The 22,293-nt window shown below is 40.4% G+C and overlaps 5 protein-coding genes across 6 annotated transcripts; 3 read left to right on the top strand and 2 right to left on the bottom strand.

Moving 5' to 3' along the window:
- The first annotated feature begins 326 nt into the window (after nucleotides 1–326).
- Nucleotides 327–8,716, top strand: fbxl3a (F-box and leucine-rich repeat protein 3a). Of its 2 annotated transcripts, none has more exons than XM_034109723.2 (5): nucleotides 327–595; nucleotides 1,438–1,810; nucleotides 1,920–2,042; nucleotides 2,753–2,924; nucleotides 3,711–8,716. In XM_034109723.2, exons 2-5 carry the CDS (start codon nucleotides 1,439–1,441, stop codon nucleotides 4,349–4,351), a joined length of 1,308 nt encoding a protein of 435 aa, XP_033965614.1. In that variant the 5' UTR covers nucleotides 327–595; nucleotide 1,438; the 3' UTR covers nucleotides 4,352–8,716. The 2 variants fall into 2 exon arrangements, with proteins under 2 accessions (XP_033965614.1, XP_033965615.1); XM_034109724.2 differs by having other exon boundaries at nucleotides 327–631.
- Nucleotides 8,715–12,567, bottom strand: cln5 (CLN5 intracellular trafficking protein). The gene is made up of 4 exons (XM_034109725.1): nucleotides 12,392–12,567; nucleotides 11,366–11,540; nucleotides 10,669–10,894; nucleotides 8,715–10,023 (listed from the first exon to the last, which is right to left on the bottom strand). Exons 1-4 carry the CDS (start codon nucleotides 12,493–12,495, stop codon nucleotides 9,536–9,538), a joined length of 993 nt encoding a protein of 330 aa, XP_033965616.1. The 5' UTR covers nucleotides 12,496–12,567; the 3' UTR covers nucleotides 8,715–9,535.
- Nucleotides 12,568–13,267: 700 nt separating this feature from the next.
- Nucleotides 13,268–15,854, top strand: LOC117466637 (glutamine amidotransferase-like class 1 domain-containing protein 3, mitochondrial). Its single transcript, XM_034110008.1, has 4 exons — nucleotides 13,268–13,505; nucleotides 14,220–14,391; nucleotides 14,503–14,701; nucleotides 15,368–15,854. The coding sequence occupies exons 1-4, from the start codon at nucleotides 13,314–13,316 to the stop codon at nucleotides 15,561–15,563; spliced, it is 759 nt and encodes a 252-aa protein (XP_033965899.1). The 5' UTR covers nucleotides 13,268–13,313; the 3' UTR covers nucleotides 15,564–15,854.
- Nucleotides 15,853–19,136, bottom strand: acod1 (aconitate decarboxylase 1). The gene is given in 6 exon segments (XM_034110006.2): nucleotides 15,853–16,681; nucleotides 16,684–16,949; nucleotides 17,764–17,963; nucleotides 18,063–18,152; nucleotides 18,681–18,842; nucleotides 19,052–19,136. Coding segments are annotated over 6 exon segments (1,422 nt in total). The 5' UTR covers nucleotides 19,064–19,136; the 3' UTR covers nucleotides 15,853–15,989.
- Nucleotides 19,137–20,472: 1,336 nt separating this feature from the next.
- kctd12.1 (potassium channel tetramerisation domain containing 12.1) lies at nucleotides 20,473–21,984 on the top strand. The gene has a single exon (XM_034110007.2). It carries the CDS (start codon nucleotides 20,535–20,537, stop codon nucleotides 21,402–21,404), a length of 870 nt encoding a protein of 289 aa, XP_033965898.1. The 5' UTR covers nucleotides 20,473–20,534; the 3' UTR covers nucleotides 21,405–21,984.
- The last annotated feature ends 309 nt before the right edge of the window (nucleotides 21,985–22,293 follow it).

Here is a 22,293-nt window from a genome sequence, read left to right as displayed (position 1 = left end):
TAGGCCTTCTTTATAATTGTGTGAAAATTATAACCTTCATCTCTATAACCTAATATTGAAGATACACCTAAAGCAGAGACTTTTAGCTGCATTTGTGCATTCAGAAACGGGTCCTTATGCATCAGGTAAATCGTCTTCAAATAAATCCGCAACACCGTTTGTATTTGTGATATTCTCGTAGTTTATATAGTTTGTATTGTTTTTATAATGACATTTGATTATGTGTTATCACTCTCAGGTGAGTCATCAGCTGAACAGAGACGATCTTTACCAACAGCCATTTCGCATTGTACCTCCCATGATGCACCGCTGCTGTCACAAGAACTCCTCGCCATTTCAGAATCAGGGGGGCCGAAACTCCCACCAAGGATTCAAGTCAACCTGTTGGATGAGCCAGACTCGCCGCTTGTATTCATTCAGAAGAACACCTCTTACCTCTTCTCTATCGTCAAACGGCTTGGTTGTTATCTCCCGATGCGTTTTATTCGGTTGTCGCGAGTGAGCTTTTCCAGCTTGGGCCCGGGCTGAAGTGTCAAAAGTGTTGAACGGATTTTCCTGCTAACTGCTGGTCGGCTATCCGAGTGTAAACATCAAGGTAGGATGTATTGCATGAAACAAGTGTCATATAGAGGTAAGGGTTTGCCTAATAGGTAGCTTTAAATGTAATGTATTTTGGTTCAAACTAATAAGCTACTTAAGTGTACTGCTGCTTGTATTTGCGCTGTCAATGTAAACAAAGTAATGCATTCAATTAACCTTTGCATTAATGCACATAGGATAGTTACATTGTCAGCTTTTTATTACAGAATTAGATGTTGTCCTGCTTTATTATATCAGTATATTGACGACTAGCGTTATATTGATGGCCTCCACCGGCTCATACAGATACACATCACCTCTTATACAGACACCTTTCTTCTAAAATAAGCAGTCAGATATCACAATACTGTGGGATTTAACAATTTCGAGAATGTGAGAATGGCAGTGATTTTACATGAACATAATAAGACTCGGCTTTATTTGCAAGATATATGTAACCTTACAAATGTACAAATGTTGTTCTAATTGAACTCGTATACATTCAGATGATTCATCGTTAATCATGCTGTGCTGTAATAGTGCAAAAATGCTGTGATCAGTATTGAATGACTAATGCAACAGGTTGTTTTTTATACACGGATTTATCCAGCATATGCGTACACATATGTCAATTATATAATATTCAGTGTATCATTTCCTTTTTGATACATGACAAGGATGACACACACACACACACACACACACACAGAGACAACTTGTGTTTAAAGCAGGCAACCTGAAACTCACTTTTTGGATCTACTTTCAAAATCGTTGAGTTTGATAATCAATATTGCTGCTGTGTAGTTTGACAGGCTTGTGCTTTGTGTTGCTGGACTATAACAAGCTCTATTTTACCAGGATGAAGCGTATTAAAGGAGGAGAGGAGGAGAGCAAAAGCTCCACCAGTAAGAGCCCCACTGAGGCCTGCAAGAAGGTGCGGAAGCAGACGGACGAGGAGTCGGAGGTCGGAGAGTTTTCGGGGATTGACTGGGCCCGCCTGCCTCAGGAACTCCTGCTCCACCTCTTTCAGTACCTTCCCCTGCTGTACCGGGCCTATGCCTCTCAGGTGTGCCGCAGGTGGAACCAGGCTTTCCACATGCCGGAGCTGTGGAGATGCTTTGAGTTTGAGCTCAACCAGCCAGCCAGCTCGTACCTGAAAGCCACACATCCAGACCTCATCAAGCAGATCATAAAGAGGCACTCCAACCACCTGCAGTATGTCAGCTTCAAGGTAACGGCGGAGAAAGATTTTGTGTGTCAAAACCAACAATTCTGGGCGTGTTCACAATTCGCTACGGCCATCTGGTAGGTGATGATTAATCTCTGTTTGTACCTTCCAGGTGGACAGCAGTACAGAGTCTGCAGAAGCAGCATGTGACATCCTCTCACAGTTGGTGAATTGTTCACTAAAGACCTTGGGGCTCATCTCTACAGCCAGGCCCAGTTTCATGGAGGTTCCAAAGGTATAAATAGCACAAACACACAACATATATCTGTGTCAGATAAAATCAAAGAAAATCAAATGAACCATTCTCTTATAAAGCTAATGGCTTTCCATGGTGGATCGCTCAGTGTTTGGCGGAGCCTGTTAATTGTCAGTGGACAGAATAGCGTTTGCATTCTCTTCTTATCAGAGGACGGGGCTGAAAAGCAGTCTCTGTTCCCATTCATTGCAAAGAACAAGGATTCCATTACTTCGAAGGCCTCAGAAGGACACATGATGTTCTCTGGGAAGTTTTATTTTGTCTCTCTTAGTGCACTGTGATCTTCTTCCTATAAACACTTGAAAGCCATTCTGTCCCAGGAAGTTATCACCAGTGTGTTATATCATTGATTTGGTCATTAACACATGAAACGTTCACCTACATGTACAGTCAAGTTTATGTGTGGACCATACATACTTGACTTATCATACTAAGATAGGAAGTAAATATTGTCCAGTACAAACCTGAGAGGTCCATGAGTGTTACAGCAACCAAATGGAAACACAAAAACATTGTAAATCTGTGTGAAACTGAACAAAAACAAATATGCATAAATATTACTCGCAGCACATATGGTCCACCATCAATCCCAATATAATTGATTTAAATATGCCCACTCAAATCTGAGACCTGCCATCTTGGTTGCTACTTCTCAAGCTAATTCATGATGACTCTTTGTCCTTCCACAGTCTCATTTCATCTCAGCTCTGACGGTGGTGTTTGTCAACTCAAAATCGCTGTCCTCGCTGAAGATTGACGACACGCCGGTGGATGATCCGTCTCTGAAGGTGTTGGTGGCAAACAACAGCGACACGCTGAAGCTGCTGAAGATGAGCAGCTGTCCTCACGTCTCCCCCGCAGGTACAGTGAGCGCTCGGACTGCTGCAGCTGTTTCAGTGATCAGGTCGAGAGAAGCAGCCTCCTCATGTTTTGGTTTTGATATTTTCAAGCCATATTCACCTTGTACTTTCAGTCATATTTTTTAATTAGTTTTTCTGAATCACAAGGTTGTACGTTTTTTTTTTTTTATAGTGGCTTTTTCAGAGCCTTATTAATCTTATCATTTTCTTATCATTCTTCATCTTTCATACATTTTCCTTGAACTGTTTTTAAATGTCAGCTATGATAAAGATTGATAAGATAAGAAGTATTTTATTGATCTGAATCTGGCAAATGTTTGCGATGCAGCAGCATAAAAAGACAAGGCATTGTACATTAGAGAAATTAAAAGTCTAGAAATAAACAATCCAAAATGTAAACATCTAAAATAGAAATAAAATAGCATAAAAAAAAGTAGAAAATATGTTGAAATACAAATTTAAAGCACCAAAATATAAAAGCAGGATATTATGTATACGTTAAGTGTGTAAGGAATGGAATATTAAATATTAAATTGAATATAAATGGCAAATGTACTTTGTGATTTTAAGTTCAGTTATCCAAGAGAAGCTATGGAGCAGAGAGTTCTCTTCCAGCCAGTGGAGATTTGTTATATAGAGTTATTGCAGTAGGCAGGAATATGTTCCTGTATCGTCATTGTGACGGCCTATTCAACTGTAATCTTGTCTAACAAAACATTACACAACATAAAAACCCATGATGAATTTGAGATCATTTAGAAAAACAACAATCTGTCTATATTTGCAGGCATCCTGTGTGTGGCAGACCAGTGCCACGGCCTCAGAGAGCTGGCACTGAACTACCACCTCCTGAGTGACGACCTGCTGCTGGCTCTCTCCTCGGAAAAACACGTCCACCTGGAACACTTGCGGATCGACGTGGTGAGTGAGAACCCCGGCCAGCACTTCCACACCATCAAGAAGAGCAGCTGGGACGCCATGGTGCGCCACTCGCCCAAATTCAACCTGGTCATGTACTTCTTTCTCTACGAGGACGAGTTCGGCCCCTTCTTTAACGAGGAGATCCCGGTCACGCACCTCTACTTCGGCCGCTCCGTCAGTAAGGAGGTGTTGGGCCGCGTGGGCCTGCACTGCCCCCGCCTGGTGGAGCTGGTGGTGTGCGCCAACGGCCTGCGTCCTCTGGATGAGGAGCTGATCCGCATCGCTAAGCACTGCACCCAGCTGTCCGCCATCGGGCTGGGCGAGTGCGAGGTCTCCTGCAGTGCGTTCGTGGAGTTCGTCAAGATGTGTGGCAGGAGGCTCTCCCAGCTGTCCATCATGGAGGAGGTGCTGATCCCAGATCACAAATACTCCCTGGATGAGATCCACTGGGAGGTTTCTAAGCACCTGGGCAGGGTCTGGTTCCCCGACACGATGCCCATCTGGTAAAGAGAAGCCGAAGAGGCACGTCTAGTTTGTGGTGGCCTCCATGTTTGCATAGAAAAGCCTTTAAATGCTCAGCTGTAGTGGAATGTGTGGTGCCAACATGGAGAGCGTGAACTGAACTCCGGTCTGGAGGGCAGGGATGTGATGTCATGGCTACACAATGTTTTCATGCCATGCAAACAACCCCAAACATCTCTGCCTGTTAGCTTTACAATAGACTGTGGAACCCCGCTTTGCCCGATCTGGAGACGGGACTCGCCAGGCCACTTCTTTATATTAAACAAACAGCTCACAGAACAGAGCAGGTGGAAATATCCCACTAGAAAAACAATGTTCCTATAACTATACATGTAGTTATATGGACATTGTTGCCTGATTATGATGAGAGATGTGTGTTTGTGTATGTATCCATATGTGAGTGTGTGTTTTTATTGTTTTTTTAACATTGTGGATTCATTTGGGAAGATCAGGTTCACAATTGCTTGTTGTTACACTACCGCTTGTTGTTACACTACCGCTTGGCCTACTTTAATCCAGTCCAGCAGCTTGGCACTGTTAACAAGATATCCCGTCTCCAAATGGCTGCAATGTTATGTGCACAGTGTGTGAGAAATGGTGTTTTGTCTCATGTATGGGGGTGTTGTAGGTTTAGTCTATTTGCACAGTTATTAAGAGACGTATACCAACAATAGAAAACACTAAGTTCAGTGCAGGAGAGTCCTCCCCGTTTATACAGAATGACATTAATACTCATCAGAGACAAAACAGAATACAGCACAACAAAATCTATACTCAAAAGAAAGCATAAACGTAGCAAAAGAAAAGCAGACCTAGGATAAATAGATATGTTTTATCACCACTGTAAAGCGTCTTTGAGCACCAGGGGGGTATACTGCGAAGCAGGATTTTCGCTTAGCCGGCTAAATTCAGGGCAAACTCCGGCTTTCCGGTCATACGAAGCTGGTTCTCTTTTTAGCAGGCTAGATCTCCATGGTAATATATGCTAAGCAGCTAACCTGGTCGGGACCAGGTTAGGTTGCAGGCTAAGAGCTCAACTCAGTGAAAGCACCGCCTGCTGACCAATCAGAGCTCAGTGTGCGGAGTTTAAAGCGATCAAGTCATATTACAGGAGAAAGGAAATACAGAAAAGCTGCCGTCGCAGGAAAGACGGCCGGCAAAAATCACCGACTGTGTGAACGTGAACATTAATAGAATATCACCTCCCATCTTCAGAGCAATCTGACTATTATAACATTAGCGTTAAGAAAGCTTACTTAAATATCGGCCACAACATAAGTAACCGGATCAGAGTACATTAAGTACAGTCCGCGGCATATCACTTCATAATGTATCATATATTTTATTATCTGAGTCAGCTGAGCCGTATCTGGCCGTGCAACACTCACAGTGTCACATACTGTATGCAGAAGTATTATTTTAAGCAACACATAAGTTGACGAAACACTCGAGACAAATGTAATTGAAGTCAGATCGTGTTTTAGACGGGGCAGTGATATCATAAACCTGTTGATGTACGCATTCAAACACTTTTTCTTTTCCCAGCTGTATTCACCTTGCAGGTGCAGCTATGTGGCTTTGATCCTGGATCAAGTGTTTAAGTCATGGATGTTTAAAGTTTAACTTCTTCATTTTTGACTAGTATTAAAGTTCACTTTTCATTCAGGAAGTATGACGCTGCGCTGTCAGTGCGCTTCTCCATGTTTGTGATTGGTCGAATGCTCCAGATACCACCCCTTTCATGTGAACGCGCACCTAACTAGATAGGACACGGCTGGCTTGAGCGATCCACTTGATAACCAGCGTCGTAGGACAGTTTAGCGAGAGCGCGTATGTTTTGGATTAAGCCAACCGGCTAACTCAAACATATCCAGGCTAGGTTGAACCAGGTTCGCAGTATAGGCCCCTGGAAAAGCGCTTCGAAATGCAATGTATTATTATTATTATTATTATTATTATTATATGTGCAACCAACAGAAGAATATTGCTATATGTTTAAGATGAAGTGAGAAATGTATAACTGTCCTACAGCTGGTGAGGACGATAACGGTTTCAATGGGAAGGATTCACATGGTATTTAAGCAGAAGAAATACAATTATTAAGAGTAGCCGTTTTGTGCTTTCCCTCCTCGCTTGATCTTCATAATAACACATGATGGTTAAAACAGTTAAACGTTGACTAAGGGAGAAGTGAAATGTGTATATAGGTCTATTTTTGTAACGTGAAGGTGTGCAGTATTGATTATTGTCATGGATTTTGTTGTTTTCTCTAAAGTATGTTGATGTTTGTTGTTTTTTTCTGCTACATGCATACATTGGCTTGACGAATTATTTCCCCAGTTTTGTTTTAAAGAAGGTCTCTGCACAGTCTTACATTTCCCTGAGCACTTTACGTGAATACCAAATGAAAGTCTGGACAAAACATGTTATTTTGTCCTTTTTGAAAGCACAGAAACAGTATTTTATAAAGCCCTCATGTTGTAGTTCGACCCAGATTGTAATGATAATTCACAGTGTACTGAGTCAGTGCAGTATAGTGATGTTAACAAGCTATAATTACTAAGTAAGAGCAGTTAATTCTACTTTAATAACCTGCACAGAAATGTCTGAATTTGGAGGTTGAAATTGCTGCTTCGTAAATATTTTTGTAGACATGCAGGTATTGGCTTACAATGCATGCTGGGAATGCATATATATTTCCAATATATAGGTTTCATTTTTATCTTCGACTATGTGCCTGCCGCCTGGCCATGTCTAAACATTAGCTCTATGTTAATATCTGCCCTCCTGTTAGCGACCGTTAGCTCTGTATCGTGTATCGTAACGATAGGAGAGAAAGACGTCTTAGCAGATAAACATCAGAAAGCTAATGTGCTAATGTCAATAACATGCGATTCTTTATACTTTGGAGAGTCAGAAGTGTGAAACTAACTTTTTTCAATATATATATATATATATATATATATATACACAAGTCAAATGCATCTGTAAATAACGCTGTGTGTTTTATTATGAGTAGAAAAGCTATTATTTCTTTATCTCGCCCTCTGTCGGGTTTTCTTAACCATCGGCTCGTGTCTTTTATAAAACCAGAGCGCGTGTTGTCCTTTTTTTTATGGATTATTTCATGCTGTTCTCACTAGAAAAGATAACCTGTAATTTATTGATATGGAAACTGCTTTTGTAATTAATTTGTGTTTTATGTTGAACAAAAGAAGCAACCTTTATAACCAGCAAGCAGACCAGCAGATTTTATTTTACACCTCCACCTCTGTCAACATGTGGTTGTTGTTCAAAAGATTTAATTTACTACGACAAGCTTTGAATGATTCCTCAACACACTTTAACAAAGGAATGTCCTGTGTCTAATACATTATTATACGAAAGCACAACAAACCCAAAGAAATGTCTCTACGTCCGATTTAATTTATAAAAAGTGATACTAACTTGCATTGTTGTTGTTTTTCAGTCTCTTGTTCTAAATGTAGCATTATCTTAAGGCAATACAAACAAATAACTTAATTGTAATGATTTCATTCATTAACACACTATATCATTGAACATAAGAAGACACTTCATTTTAAAAGACAAAATAAAGTATACAAATCGGCAAGAAAAAACAAGAACTTGCTCTCAGTCAAATCATTAAGTGTGATAAGGGATTTCACTGGAAGACATCATTAAAAACACAAGTTATCAGAGGTGGAAAAGCTTTTGCACAACATGCATAACCCAGATTTGGATTTTTTTAATTGTATTTGTTGTTTTTTCTGCCAGACTACATTCCTTTTATATATTTCTTTTTAACATGCCATGTACCTAAACAGTGGACTCATACTGAGACACTTGCTGCTTCTTAGTTTAAATCATTGCGAACAGTCTGTTGATTAGTGTCGCTCTCTTATATCACTGGCGGTAGATACCGGCGCTGACTGTGTGCTCGCGTGCATTAGCATCTCAGTGGTACGGTAACATATCAACTGAATTAATTTTCATTATTTGTGCAGTGCATTAAACGGGTGCCGTGACAGCAGCTCTAAAGTGAGGAGTGTGTCTCAATGCTGTACTGGTTTAATCATTTTCATGTTGTCTGTATCGGACATTTCAGTTCAAATGCTGAACCGGATCATCTTTATGATGCCTCTTGTCAGTAACTGTTATTTTGACCTAAGTTGTTCAAAGTCCTCCAGTAGGTTTCAGTAGCATTCAACTGGTTTTGACCATGCTGTCCTTTTAGTTTAGCTTCTGTGAGGCAAATGCTTTGTCTGATTTGCTTAACTGGTCACCTGTTTTCAAATGATTGTTTTGGACATGTGATCTTTTACCAGTAATAAAACATTTGTGAATGTACTTTTGTATTTGTCTTTATTATCTTCAAACACTGCAGTCTTTACAATTTGTTAAATAAAACACACAAGTAGCATCCAAGAAATTGGGCAATACATAAAGTAGGAAAAGATATGAACAATGAAAATAAAAACTCTGTACTATATCTTTAGTCAATCTGTACAAATCTGAATGCAAAACAACCTAAGGCTGGACCTGATGTGGTTATACTGTATGTACTGTGACATGATAACTAGATTATTTTTTTTTATCTGTGAAATGGCTGGTAAAATATAACACATGACAGTTCTCCACAAAATCACCTCCAATAGTATTTTGTGTCGGTATTTATCATTACATTACAAAAACTAAATTATCTCCCTACAGAGTATATTTAGTAGCTTTTGATCATATGGCATGACCTTCATCGGAAGATCGAGTTGGTTCTAGATATACAAATGTTTTTTCTATCAAGCACTACAAATAATTATAGTCAATCAGTGCTTTAAAATTAAAGGCTCAGATGCAGCAGTGCACCAGCAAAGGCATGGAAGAAGGGGTAAAACATTGATGTAAACAATTACAATTTTTAGAACAAAACCAAAAGGGTTGCAAATGTTTTTCAAAGAAGGAAATGCATTAACACAAATAAAAGATCCTTTAAACCCCAACACCACTTGATAATCTAATAAGTGTCAATAATCAAGCAAAAATGTAAACGCTGGTATTTTATTATTTGACTTGAAGATTTGCAGCTTATCAGATTTTCGTTAAGATCTTTGGCTTTCGATAAAAAAAACATTATTTGCAACCATTCATGAAAACACTCGTAAAGGTTGTATATTAAGGCAGAGGCACCTCTTCATAGGTGATCTGTATATAGGGAGGCTTCATGGGCAGATGCCAGTACTCAAAGTTGTAGTAGAGGTAGAAGCTCTTTTCTAACACGACCTTCTCGTACGCCTCCAACAGACTGACGGCAAAGTCTACAAACGTCTGATGGGGTCTGAATGTGTGGTAAAATGTACGGATGTCCCCTGCCAGGTTCTTCAGAGCGGGCTGTCCGAAAATGCTGCTGTCGTTGCCGAGGTAGGTGGGCTCCCCGCTGAAGAGGTAGATCTTGGTGTAGTTGGTCTGAGATTTGCTGGAGAGTTTGGCTCCCAGCTCCGTGAGTTTCCTGTACGTGCGGTGGACAAACTGCGAGCAGTCGTAGGACTCGAACCACACGGTGGCGTTAGGGCTGGGGTCGGAGCGGACTGTCCACGTCTCGTAGTAGATCCCCGTCTCGTTGTCATCCTGCACCCACTGGGCCATGTCGTTGAACTGGTTCCCTGGGAAAAGTAAAAAATACAATTACAAATTAAGTCTTTTAATACTAGCAATGCAAAGTGACAAGCAGGAAGTCCAACTAAGGGGGCTTGAATATGTCATAAAACTGTCTCAGAGATTTTTTTACCACAGTATTCTTCTGCCTTTATTTGATAGTGATAGTGGAGAGAAATAAGGACTGTGAGGAAAAAGAGTGAGCGAATGAGAAGCAGCAAACCTTCCAGCTACCCGGGAAACGATGACTGTTTAGGGAATTTGCACACATGCGGTATGCGCCCTAACCATTTAACAATCGCTCTGTCACTGCAGTTATTAGCAGAAAAGGTCTTTGCTAGGGCCTATATTCAGCTGGGATCCACACACATTTGGTGTATCGACATCACTACGAAGGTGTACTGTATGTGGGACTGACTCACAAATAAATTGCAAAATAGTTGACCTCATGTGGCTTATATGTGCATTTTTTGTAGTGTTATTACAGCAAGGAGTACATGGGATTTGTTGCAACCGATAAAATGTGGATAACCACCAGCCTTATCTTTTAATGTTGTTCGATATCAGACCTGAAGTTCCAAAACTAACTATAACACTGTATTGGTATTGTCTTTGGTCTGTATGAGAAGTGTGTACTAGCAAAGAAGTTTTACCTGTAAGTTCTCCTATTTTCTCCAAGGTGCCATTTTGGGACCAGTGTAAGTCCTCGATGCCTCCGAAGAAGCAGGCGGCTCCCTGGTTGCACCAGAAAGGCGCGTACTCCTCGGGCCGGATGTGAGGGAAGGTGCAGTTTCCCAGCTGGAACAGCTCATACCACTCCACGGTGAAGTTACTGCCTGTTTCTGAACTGCTGAACCCAATGGCATCATGCATGATATGCTGGGAAGACAACAGAACCATCATACTGGCTTTTTAATAGACATGGTGGAAAGATGAACAGCTGTGTTTTCATAAATAAACTCACAGGTGTTACTTCCCTTTTTACAAGCCTACTACAGTATTTATAATTACCTTTCTGTGTCAGATGTACCACCTGATCACATGACATGGAAGCTATTGAAAATAAATGCAATGTAACATCTATTCATGAAACATCAGTGATTAAAAAATACATTTACTATATATATTTTTTGCATAATTTTCACTAGGAAGTTAACATGGAGGTACTACAAATAACATGGGTTTTGTGCCATTCAAATAGTACTTTATTATAAGTAACTCAGTTCCAAACCCTGTGGTACAAGCATGGGCAGAGTCTGTGAAACTGAATGTGAATGTCTTGGAACTCAAACCCTGACATTATTGTGGTGAGATCTCAGCAACGTGATAACAAGAGAGTTTAGTACCTACCAATTTCCCCAGTAAATCTCCATACTTGAATTCCCACACAGGAGTTTGCAGGCGGTAAACTGAGATAACGTCGCTGTCTCTCATGGAGGGGATCCGTCCATCCCCGTCTCCGGTGGGACAGAACGGGAAGAGAGCTTCACAGAAAGAGTCTGCAGCGGGACGACTGTCAACACGTCTGTGGAGAAGGATAATGATGCATTACTGTGTACATAACTTTTTTTAATTTTTTAATTTATTTATTAAGGAGTGAAGATTTAACAGACAATTCAACCATTTTTCACATTTCCTGGTTTTGGTTTTCTTATTAAAAGGAAATTGCAGAACTACCCCTCTTTTGTTACATATAAGAAAAGAAACTGAATCTAGAAAGTAACTTGCAAGTAAAGTTGTTTAGGCATTTCTATTGAGTGTTGAGTCTGTAAGTGGTTATACAAATATAACAATTATATACACAGGCATTAAAAAGATACTTTGTAAATGTGTACACAACTAATAAAAGACACTATTCTCTTTTAAATGTGTAAGAACAATAATATAATAACTAACAATAACTAAATAAATAAATTAAGGAAAGGAAGAAAAATAGCAAGTAAAGTAATCAAATACATGTAAAAGATATGTGTGTTACTTAGATGTGGTAAAAAAGTAGCAGAAAATGAAAGGAGTGAGGTAAAATACAAACACGTAGCAATTTACTTTCAGTGCTTGAATACTTCCACAGCTGATTAAATAAAAAATATGTATCACATGCGATGCGACTTAAATGAGATTTCATAGGTGCTCATTCACACATTCCCAAGAGTCCAAAGTTTCCGAAGTCATGTGAACGCACCAGACGTGATATAGTTAACTGATTTCACATCAGCAAAAAGTCCGAATAATAATCAATAATGTTATTTAAGACCAAGTCAGTCTAAAAGGTCAGAAACGATAATCGGAACAAATCTCGTGTAATTTTAACTTTATTTTCTAGCTGTCCCATGACTTCACGGAGCAGAAACAGGATATAAAAGTCTGTATTTTTACCTGTAAGGAACGGGCCACTGCTGCTGTGCATTATTCCTGAAGTGAGCAACAACATGGAGAAACAGGAGCAGGTTCAAACACAGAACAGAGCCCGTGTGAGACATGATAACAACTCTAAAACTGACTGAAATGCAGAAGTTACGGAGACAGATTTCCCATGATCCTTCCCCTCTGAGCGGACTTCCTCATTACCGGTCACATGGCTTTGTTGATTATCCGAGATCACATGACAGGAGTTTTTTGTGAAAGCAAAGTTGAACAAAACGTTGAAATAAGTAAATACATAATCATATTTGATGGAAAAATATGTATCAATATTTAATTAGCTTATTTATTTTAATCTCTTATGCTCATTTACCGGTGTTTATTTTTTATTACCATGTTACTTTTGGGCCCTGATGACAAAAGACTAATTGTGACAGTGACACAATTATATAGAATAAATAACTTATTATAAATATAGGAAATAAAATAAATAACAATGGAACAATGAATCAAACTAATTACATTTAAATTCAAATGAATCAATCAATCGACTAAAATTAAAAACAAAATTAGAGTATTAATTATTTTTAAAAATCTACTTCATTTAAGTTTTTTCTGTATCTCAATAATTTTAAATGAATTAATATTTAGATTTTTGGTTTGCTAAGCAGTCTTATTATTAACATAATTAAGAAAGACAAAAGACACACACAAAAAAATAAAAATAAACACGTACAATCTGCCATTAAACTATTTGGTTTGATATATGATGTAGCAATTTAATTTATTTCAGAGGAAACTCAAAATAAAAACAGTAAAGATAAGATGCAACTGCAGGCTAGGACACAAGATGGCGATGAAGCTCTGGGAAACCGCTGGTTAGTGAAATAAAAACAACCGTAGAAGAAGTGTGCGTCCTCCTAGCTGACAGTCCGCCATGCTCACACTTCTACACTGTGGTCGTAACGTACGGACATTCAGGACCATTCAGACAATAAACAAAAGTTACTACAGCTCTCAGATGGCTAAGCGCGTGGCTGTGGTTTTGGCGGGCTGCGGAGTTTATGACGGTAGTGAGATCCACGAGGCCTCCGCTGTCCTGGTCCACCTGAGCAGGGGGGGTGCGACTGTAAGTTTGATAGGACAGCTTTCACATGCAACTGCTAATGTGGCTGTATGCTATGTTGTTTATATCTCACAGTGCATTGTTCGACTCACTCTGGCTCTGTTACACAACTAAATTACACACAATGTGCTTGTGCATAATGGTTTTAAAGGATATGTAGGTTTACAAGCATCAAAACAAAACTCACATGACCTTATTGTGTGCGTTGTAAGAATTATTGGTTGTGGAGTGGGAGGAACTCGTACGTTACTCAGATGGTATACAATAAGGAAAAAATAGTTCCGTGTAGAAATGTTTAAGAATCAAGTAAAAGCCCTGCATTCAAATATAAGGTGTTATTTGATTTGTTTTCTCCCATTAGTGAATCCAGTCCTTGTTACCTGATGAGACCAATCAATTAGGTCTGGTACCTTCCAAAGTTGCCTTTATTTGAATGTATAAAGCTCCCACTTTCCCAGACAAATGCATTAATTAATTTGTCAATCAAGTAATTGGCAACAATTCGGACAACTTATTAATTTACTGTATAATTAATCATTTATTAATATATTTTGGTTATAAAATGTTGGTCTGACAAAACAGGCAATTGGCTCACATGATGTTTGTAATATTTTTACGAAGAAGAAACTAATCATTATTGCGTGTCCTAATGTTGTCTAGTGTTAGTATATTTTTATGTTATGAAATGAGTCCTCCCTTTTGCTTTATCCACGACAGGTAAACATGTTTGCTCCCAACATGGAGCAGATGCACGTTGTGAATCACCTGAAAGGCGAACCGTCAGAGGAGAAGAGAAACGTGTTGGTGGAGAGCGCGAGGCTGGCCCGTGGAAAAATCCAAGACCTGTCCAAGCTCAGCGTCAAAGACCATGACGCTATAATATTCCCAGGTTTGATCACAACACGATAAACCTCCAATAAAGGATCATCTATATCCTTTTCCGCCCTTGATCTACAACTGCGTGAATGACTCAAATAATAATTTTTTCTAATGATTGTAGGTGGTTTTGGGGCAGCAAAGAACCTCTGTACGTGGGCGGTGAAGGGGAAGGACTGCTCCGTTAACGACGAGGTGAAGGCCGTGCTGCAGGCGTTCCACGGAGAGGGAAAACCCATCGGCCTCTGCTGCATCTCACCTGTCATCGCTGCCAAGGTGTTTCCTGGCTGTGAGGTCACCGTCGGGATTGAGAAGGATGACAAGTGAGTCTAACTTCCCTGTTTCTTTGGGAATACATTGAAAGCAACAAAGACACGGTCACATTCCTTGTGTCGGTACACCTACAACAGTGCTGATCTTGATTAATATTGTATATTTAAGAATGTTGTGGTTCCATATAAAGCTCTATTAAGTCTTATAGGCTGTGCTGCTTGGAGCTGAAGACTATACTGACTTGTATCTCTCGCTCTCAGCTAGCGTATTGGGATACATTAGCAGCTGCTAGCTCAACACAAGTTGCATTGTTCGTAATTTTGCTATGTCACTAAAAAGAAGTCTGATAACCAAAAATACGTTTTTTTTGGGAGAAAAAACAAGATGTGAAGTTCATTTTTCGTCCTAAACGCAACGTTGTACTTCATAAATAACCGGTTCTGTTTAAACTGCTGCCGTGTCTGATTTCGTAGCAAAAAAGCTTATATATTTTGTAAGTGTGTTCAAAATCAGAATGCTTGCATATCTGCATTGGAGCAGATTCATAATTCAATATCATAATGAGCCTTAAAATAGTAATATATATAAATCTTTACATGTTAATGGCTTCCATATTTAAGCCTATTTTTCACATGTCCTTTCACTATTCACTGACAAAAACGTGTATTTCCTTTTAAGCAGCTGAACATTGTGTGGTGCTTCTTTCTCTCTCTCAGGTATCCCAACACCACCGACACCGCAGCGGCCATCACCGAGCTGGGCTGCAAACATGTGAATAAGAGCGTCAGCGAGAGCCACGTGGACGAGAAGAACAAGCTGGTCACCACCTCTGCGTTCATGTGCGAAGCTCCAATACACGAGATATATGATGGAATTGGCACGATGGTGCAGGACGTGTTGAAACTTGCTTGAAATGGCTAATGCTCAAAAATGTAGGCTGTCATTTTAGAGAGCTTAACAGTAGCTGCCTACTGAACTAACTGATATAATAATGATACAGTAACTCCAGGATTAAAAGCACTTTCAGATATACTACTTAAATATACACATTTGTAGCAGTAATGTGCACTATATGTTCTGATTAATTGAAAAAAGAATCTCCGTTTGAAGCAGTGATTCAGTATTGTGATGTCAATGCAAATCACATTTTCAACAGCAACTAAGTTATTGTAAAGAAAATGCAATAAAATGAAAAAAAAAGCACTTTTGCTGTTCACTTTATTTCTTACCCCTTGGAAGCAATACAAATACTTACATTATGATTCTTGTGTTTAAAATATAAAATGTCTTCACACAGATATAACACACTCGACTCGGTACATCATTCTAATCGTATATTTACAATCTTTGCAGGCTGTAACACTGCTCCTGTTGACTGCTTGTCAACCTGAGATATGAACCCAGGATTGAGCATTCTCTCACTCTCTCCATGTTTCCTACCACGTCGATCAGGCCCTCCACCCCCTCTGAACACAACACTGAAGAAGCATTAACACTGAACTTGTCCACCAGATCCTCCTGACTCAGTGGCTTCCTCCAGTGGCCGTAAAAGGTATCACATCTGGCTGCGTAACTCTGCCCCTGATCTGTTTCTATCTCAACCTCACAGTACATCTTGTCAAAGCTGGGTTGGTTATCTTTAGGGGTCTCCACTTTCACTTTGGAGAGGAGCTCCTTCAGTGCAGGCCGGTTCATCTGAGCTTCACTGAAGGAAGACACGGTCACTTTGTTATCCAGCAGGGCGGAGGAGGCGTTGAACTGAAATGAGTGCCTGGCTTGGTGCTCTGTGGAAGGCAAGGGGCAGTCGACATACTTGGAGGGAGGCACTCTGAGTGTGACCCTTCTGATCTGCCCGAGGTCAAAGTTTCTGGCCGTGTTTTCAAGCTTTGCCCGGGCTGCCAGCGCTGCATCCACAACCCAGTGCATCCCCAGGTGAGCAGGGATGCGTTTGACGGCTATATCCTGGTCTTCCAGCATCCATTTAAAGTCACCAGAAGCAGGAACTGTCATTGCTGAAGGACTGTAGTCTTGTAGTAAACCCCAAACCCACTGGGTATATCCAGGATGGCTGGGTTCCCCTCCAGTCCCATCTGGGCCATCTGGGCGGCCTCCAGCCCTCTGCGAGCAGCGTTCCCGATGTGGAGAGGTTTGGTCTGCGTGGCAGCGTTGGCCAGAGGAGCCCCGGCAGAGGAGGCTGCGATGGCCAGAGCGTGGATGCACTCTGCGGGGGACAGAGCCAGGAGCTTCGCTGAGGCTGCAGCGCTGCCCATTACCCCAACTACACTAGGGGGGTGGAATCTGAGAGAGGGGGGAGAAGAGGAAGGAAGTGTAACAAAACAAGAGAATATATTTGAGTTTAAAACATCGATAATTAAGATCAGAGATTAGTGATTGAATAATAAATTGTTATGTAATCGATGAAGTCCTTAAAAAAATATTACATTGATTGAGTTTATAAAGTTATTACTGAAGGATTAGCTGGGTTTCACTTGCTCTTGTTTTGTTTGACAAAACAAGCAGTTTGAGGATGGGAAAGACAAATAGTGAACTATTTTCTGACATTTTATAGACTAAATGATTATGTAATTGATCAAATAAATAATCAGCAGATAAAATATTGGCCCAATAAGTTAGTTTGAACCATCTGATTCTTCTGGCAAAGACAACCACCTTTTTCTTATTTTTTTCCTACATTTATTTCCTTGGTGTTGCACATTTGTGTCTGAGATTTCTCTTGGCACTATTTGCGGGGTTCACAACACTACAGCATGGGAACAAGTATGTTATTTAAAAATAAGCTACAAACCTAGCTGTTTATGAAAACTCTTGAGTGAGGTTTATGAATTCGTAATGAGGTGAGGTGTTTCTGGCAAGTGATGTTTCTGTTGGATGTATTTTTTAATGCTGTGTGATGACCACCTCCTTTCCTGAAAAACCTCATATAACACTTCTGGTGGTATCTGGCTTGATACCACCAGAAGTAGATGTTGTACTTTAGTAATTTAGGGGAATCAAACCCATGAACACTCACATATATTTCCAGTGTCCAGCTTACCATTGGACACACATTTGCATATTCTCTGATTTTGGTCGATATGACTGAATATCTCACCTCTCAGGGATGTTGAAGGCCTCTCTGGAGAACCTCAGGAGTCGGCCCTGCACTTCAATGCCCACATTGAAGGCCAGCAGCAGGTCCAGACCGGAGGGCCGGCTGGGCAGCGTCTCAGCGAGGGCCAGCAGGGCGGGGAGCACGGCCCCCGAGGGGTGAGTGGCCGGGTGCCACGTGTCGTCAAAGTCCATGGAGTGAACCTGTTACCACACAATGAGACAGAACAGATAATCGGAGGTCAAACCACATCATCTGTTTGTTTTCTATATTTTATGATGCATTTATTTGATTGAGTTTACCGCTATGCCGTTGACAAATGCAGCGTAAGGAGGAGGAAGAGTGATCTGGGATTTACCCCAAACACTGCTCCTCTCGTCAGACTTGAAGGACTGTAAGCAGACAATATTGTGAGGATCAGTAACAGTACAAATGGATGTTACTCTAAACTTGTTGCTAATTTCTATCAAACAATTATAAACAAATGGCAGCTAAAAAAGGGAAAAATAACTAACAGGCCTGAAGAAGCACAGGAAGCAGAATTATAATGACATAATCTGATTAGAAAAAGGAAATGAATCACAGTACAATCAATATATTTGACAGGTGTTAAAGACGGTAGCTTAGTATTTTAGTTTATTTTTAACACAGACACCTTCTTATGAGGGCAAATAAAGAGAGATGTAATGGTGACAGTTTGATACTAATACAACAAGATTTATAGTATCCAAATGAACACAGACAGATATAGTATTTATTAAAAATATTATATAAGTCATATTTGTGCTTTTTTTGGAATGCTTCTTAAGTAATAAATCATCTTCATTTTTTCTCATTAGATTTTTTTTTAAATGATGTTATACATTGCCATATTTGAGCAGGTTTAACATACCCACACACAGTAGAGCAGTTTACTGTACCTGGCTGTACGTGAGAGCCTTGTTAAAGACAGCTGTCCTGCTGCCTATTAGCCCAACACCCAGGGTGTCCAGCATCATCCTTTTGCTCCTGCTAATCACTCCATCTGTCAGCTTGGTGGTGTTTAGAGCATGGATGGCAGCGCCAAAGCTCTCTGTAATACCCTGCAAAGGTGAAACAGGGCCAGTCAGATCAAATGCAAAGCACCCCAGAGAGAGTGCAGTGGTAAAGGATCGAACAAGTAAGTATTTCAAAAATATGCCTAATATATGATATTAAATACTCAATATGTCACTTAATTTAATTTAAAATACTTAAAAAAGCTCAAAACAAATAGATAAAAGACGAAAATAAACATAAAAAACAAACATACCTTGCATAGCATTGTTTGGAGCAAATGTCTTCAATTGAGCAAACATTGCAGTGCAGCCGACTTTTATAGGTAATCACTCTATCTGAAGGCTGGTCTACCAACTTTCCAAAGTGGCTCAAGACCGCCACAATGAGAAGTAGGAACTTTCACAATGACTAAATCAGTTGTTTCAGCAATTTCTTGAAAGCCATATCTTAGAAAATGAAAGAAGTGGTATAAAACAGCCTATGTTAGTTGTGTTTGCGATGGATGCATGTTACAAAGGAAATCACAGAAGAAAGAAATACAAATCATCACAGTGAACTGTTGGCTATTATTAAGTCTGCTGAAATATATAATAATAATAATAATAATAATAATAGTAGTAAGATTACTTTATTTTGTATCAAGTGACCATCTGACTTGGGCAGAGCATATTATAAAGATTTAAGTCAGCTTTAGTTTAAGTCTGTATTTATACACAGGAGGAATAACCCTCACTGACCTTGCTATGAATAACATGTTCCTCAAATACTCATTTTCCAATAAAAGTACAAAATGTATGTATATTAATGGGAAGATTTGCATCACAATGCTGCATCTTAAGCATGTCATGTTTATAAGTAACATTTATTAGTATAGATGGAGTAAAATGCACAACATTTCCCTCTGGCAAGTGAGGTGGACACAATGAATATACTCAATGTAAAAGTGTGTTGTTGAAGTACAGCAAACATGTAAATGTAGTTACATCCATCCCACCACAGCTAACCTTCTTGACTGATACCCAACATATTCAATTAGAAATTTGAACCTTGATGGTCAGTATTTTTGTATCTCCTAAATTGTTCAAAGGGCTGTTTGAGAGTCATCTGTCCGCGTGTGTGTGTGTGTGTGTGTGTGTGTGTGTGTGTGTGTGTGTGTGTATGTGTGTGTGTGTGTGTGTGTGTGTGTGTGTGTGTGTGTGTGTGTGTGTGTGTGTGTGTGTGTGTGTGTGTGTGTGCGTGTGTGTTAGACAGCTGCATTTCCATCAGAATTACAATGGGTGTCACTCTTTCCATATTTTCTAACACATTTTTGACTTCAAAGCTAGAATTCATGTCATGGTTTCTGGTTCTGTATTTTCACATGGGACTTGCAAAAATAAATTTCAACACAATTTATTTTAATTAAATAAACATTCATGGCGTAAGATTTATTTAATGCGAAACAGGGCAGGAAACTGAAATTACACACAATCAGATGAGAGGGTTTGCTTGATGCTGGGAGAGACTCTCTCTCTTTCTTACACACGCACGCACACACACACGCACACAAAGATAAAGAAAGAGAGAGAGATGCACAAGGCAAGGCAGTCATGTCATAGTTAAATGTTAATTTTACAGTTGTCACGCACGCACGCGCACTCACGCACGTGCTAAGAGCAGGCTTCATAAACAAGCCTCTGCCTCTCAGTCGCTCAGTGTTTCCACTGATCTCACATCAGTGCAGCGGCTCAGAGAACATGGCACTGGCCGACACAGAGCGCGCAGTGACCAACTGCAGCGACCCGGGCTCCCCGTTCTCAGAGATCATCGAGCTCAATGTCGGGGGACAGGTTTATGTTACCAGACACAAAACTCTCGTGGCCGTCCCAGACTCGCTGCTGTGGAACATGTTCAGCAAGAAGTCACCCAAAGAGTTGGCGAGGGACAGCAAAGGGCGCTACTTCTTGGACAGGGACGGCTTCTTGTTCCGCTACATCCTAGATTATCTCCGAGACCTGAACTTGGTCTTGCCGGACTTCTTCCCGGAGAAAAGTCGGCTGCAGAGAGAGGCTGACTTTTTCCAGCTGCGAGACCTTGCCAAACGCCTTAGCCCCCGGGTGAGTAAGGACAATTCAATCTGCGAGGAGATCAGCCAGAGCGACACGGAGGAAGGTCCGCAGCAGTGCGGCTCCTCAGCAGGCATGGAGACTTTACGCACCATGTCGGTCAGCGGGGCCACGTGCTCCCCGTCACTGGACTCCAGAAAGCCGGGCTATATCACGATAGGATACCGAGGCTCGTACACCATTGGCAGAGACATCCAAACCGACGCCAAATTCAGGAGAGTGGCGCGCATCACGGTCTGCGGGAAGACGGCCCTGGCCAAGGAAGTGTTTGGAGACACGCTGAATGAGAGCAGAGACCCGGACAGACCCCCGGAGAGATACACATCCCGGTACTATCTCAAGTATAATTTTCTAGAGCAGGCATTTGATAAGCTGACCGAGGTGGGCTTTCATATGGTGGCCTGCAGCTCCACAGGCACCTGCGCCTACACCAGCAATGATCCAAACGAGGACAAAATTTGGACAAGCTACACTGAATATGTCTTCTGTCGGGATCAGTAAACATGTCAAGTTTATGTAAATAGACATTTCTTAATCTAGAGGGGGATGTCTTAAAACAGTATTGCATTTGCTGTGTTGAATTGTATCGCTTTTCAAGGGCGAGTGAATGCGAAATATTGCTTCATTATTCTAAGAATAGAGAAATAAAAGTAGCCTATTACCACGTATGTGGTAAAACAGATACAGTGAGATGCCACCATATAGACTATACACAAGAGGAGTTTGGATGTTAAAAGTGTGCAAACATAGTTTGAGTGTACACAGTACACACCCATCCAAAACAGTTTTGTGTATAAGCATCAAGAAGATGTCATCATCATCATCTGCACCTCATAGAACTGCATATCAATGTTTCTGTCATTTCTGACTCAGTGCTGTGAGAATTGAGTGGCATCCAAAAACAGACAAGCAGCGATTAGTATTCATTGTTATTGTAATTTTGAGGCTTGCTTGATCACATGTTTGGCCAAGTTTTGTATCTATTAGACTTGGATACATAGCAGTTCTGACATTATACAGTGTATGTGATTGCTTGGTAGAGTTGTTCTGTTCAAATGAAATAAAATCTTGTATTTGGTTATTCTCTTTGCCAAACATCCCATATTTTTCTCAACGTTGTCTGCACACAGTGTATAGGATAAGAATACTAGCATTCATCTCCCTGCAACCTTTTCAACTTTAGACTGAGGGAGGGTAACCAAAGAGTCAGCCTCAAAGAGCGATGCCAGCCATCATGGCACAGAAGTGGCTAGTCAACAAAGTCTGTCACAGTTTTCACTTAAAAAATACCAACATGAGCTTTGATTGACTAATCACATTGTATCTATTTTCTATTTGACCTCGCCCTGTTGCAGAAGCAGAAAACCTCTGAATATAATTAGCATGTAAA

This window comes from Pseudochaenichthys georgianus, chromosome 21 (genome assembly GCF_902827115.2).
Source record: "Pseudochaenichthys georgianus chromosome 21, fPseGeo1.2, whole genome shotgun sequence".
NCBI classification, from domain to species: Eukaryota; Metazoa; Chordata; class Actinopteri; order Perciformes; family Channichthyidae; genus Pseudochaenichthys; species Pseudochaenichthys georgianus.
The sequence above is the reverse complement of the archived record's forward strand: the minus strand, read 5'-3'. Positions and strand labels throughout refer to the sequence as shown.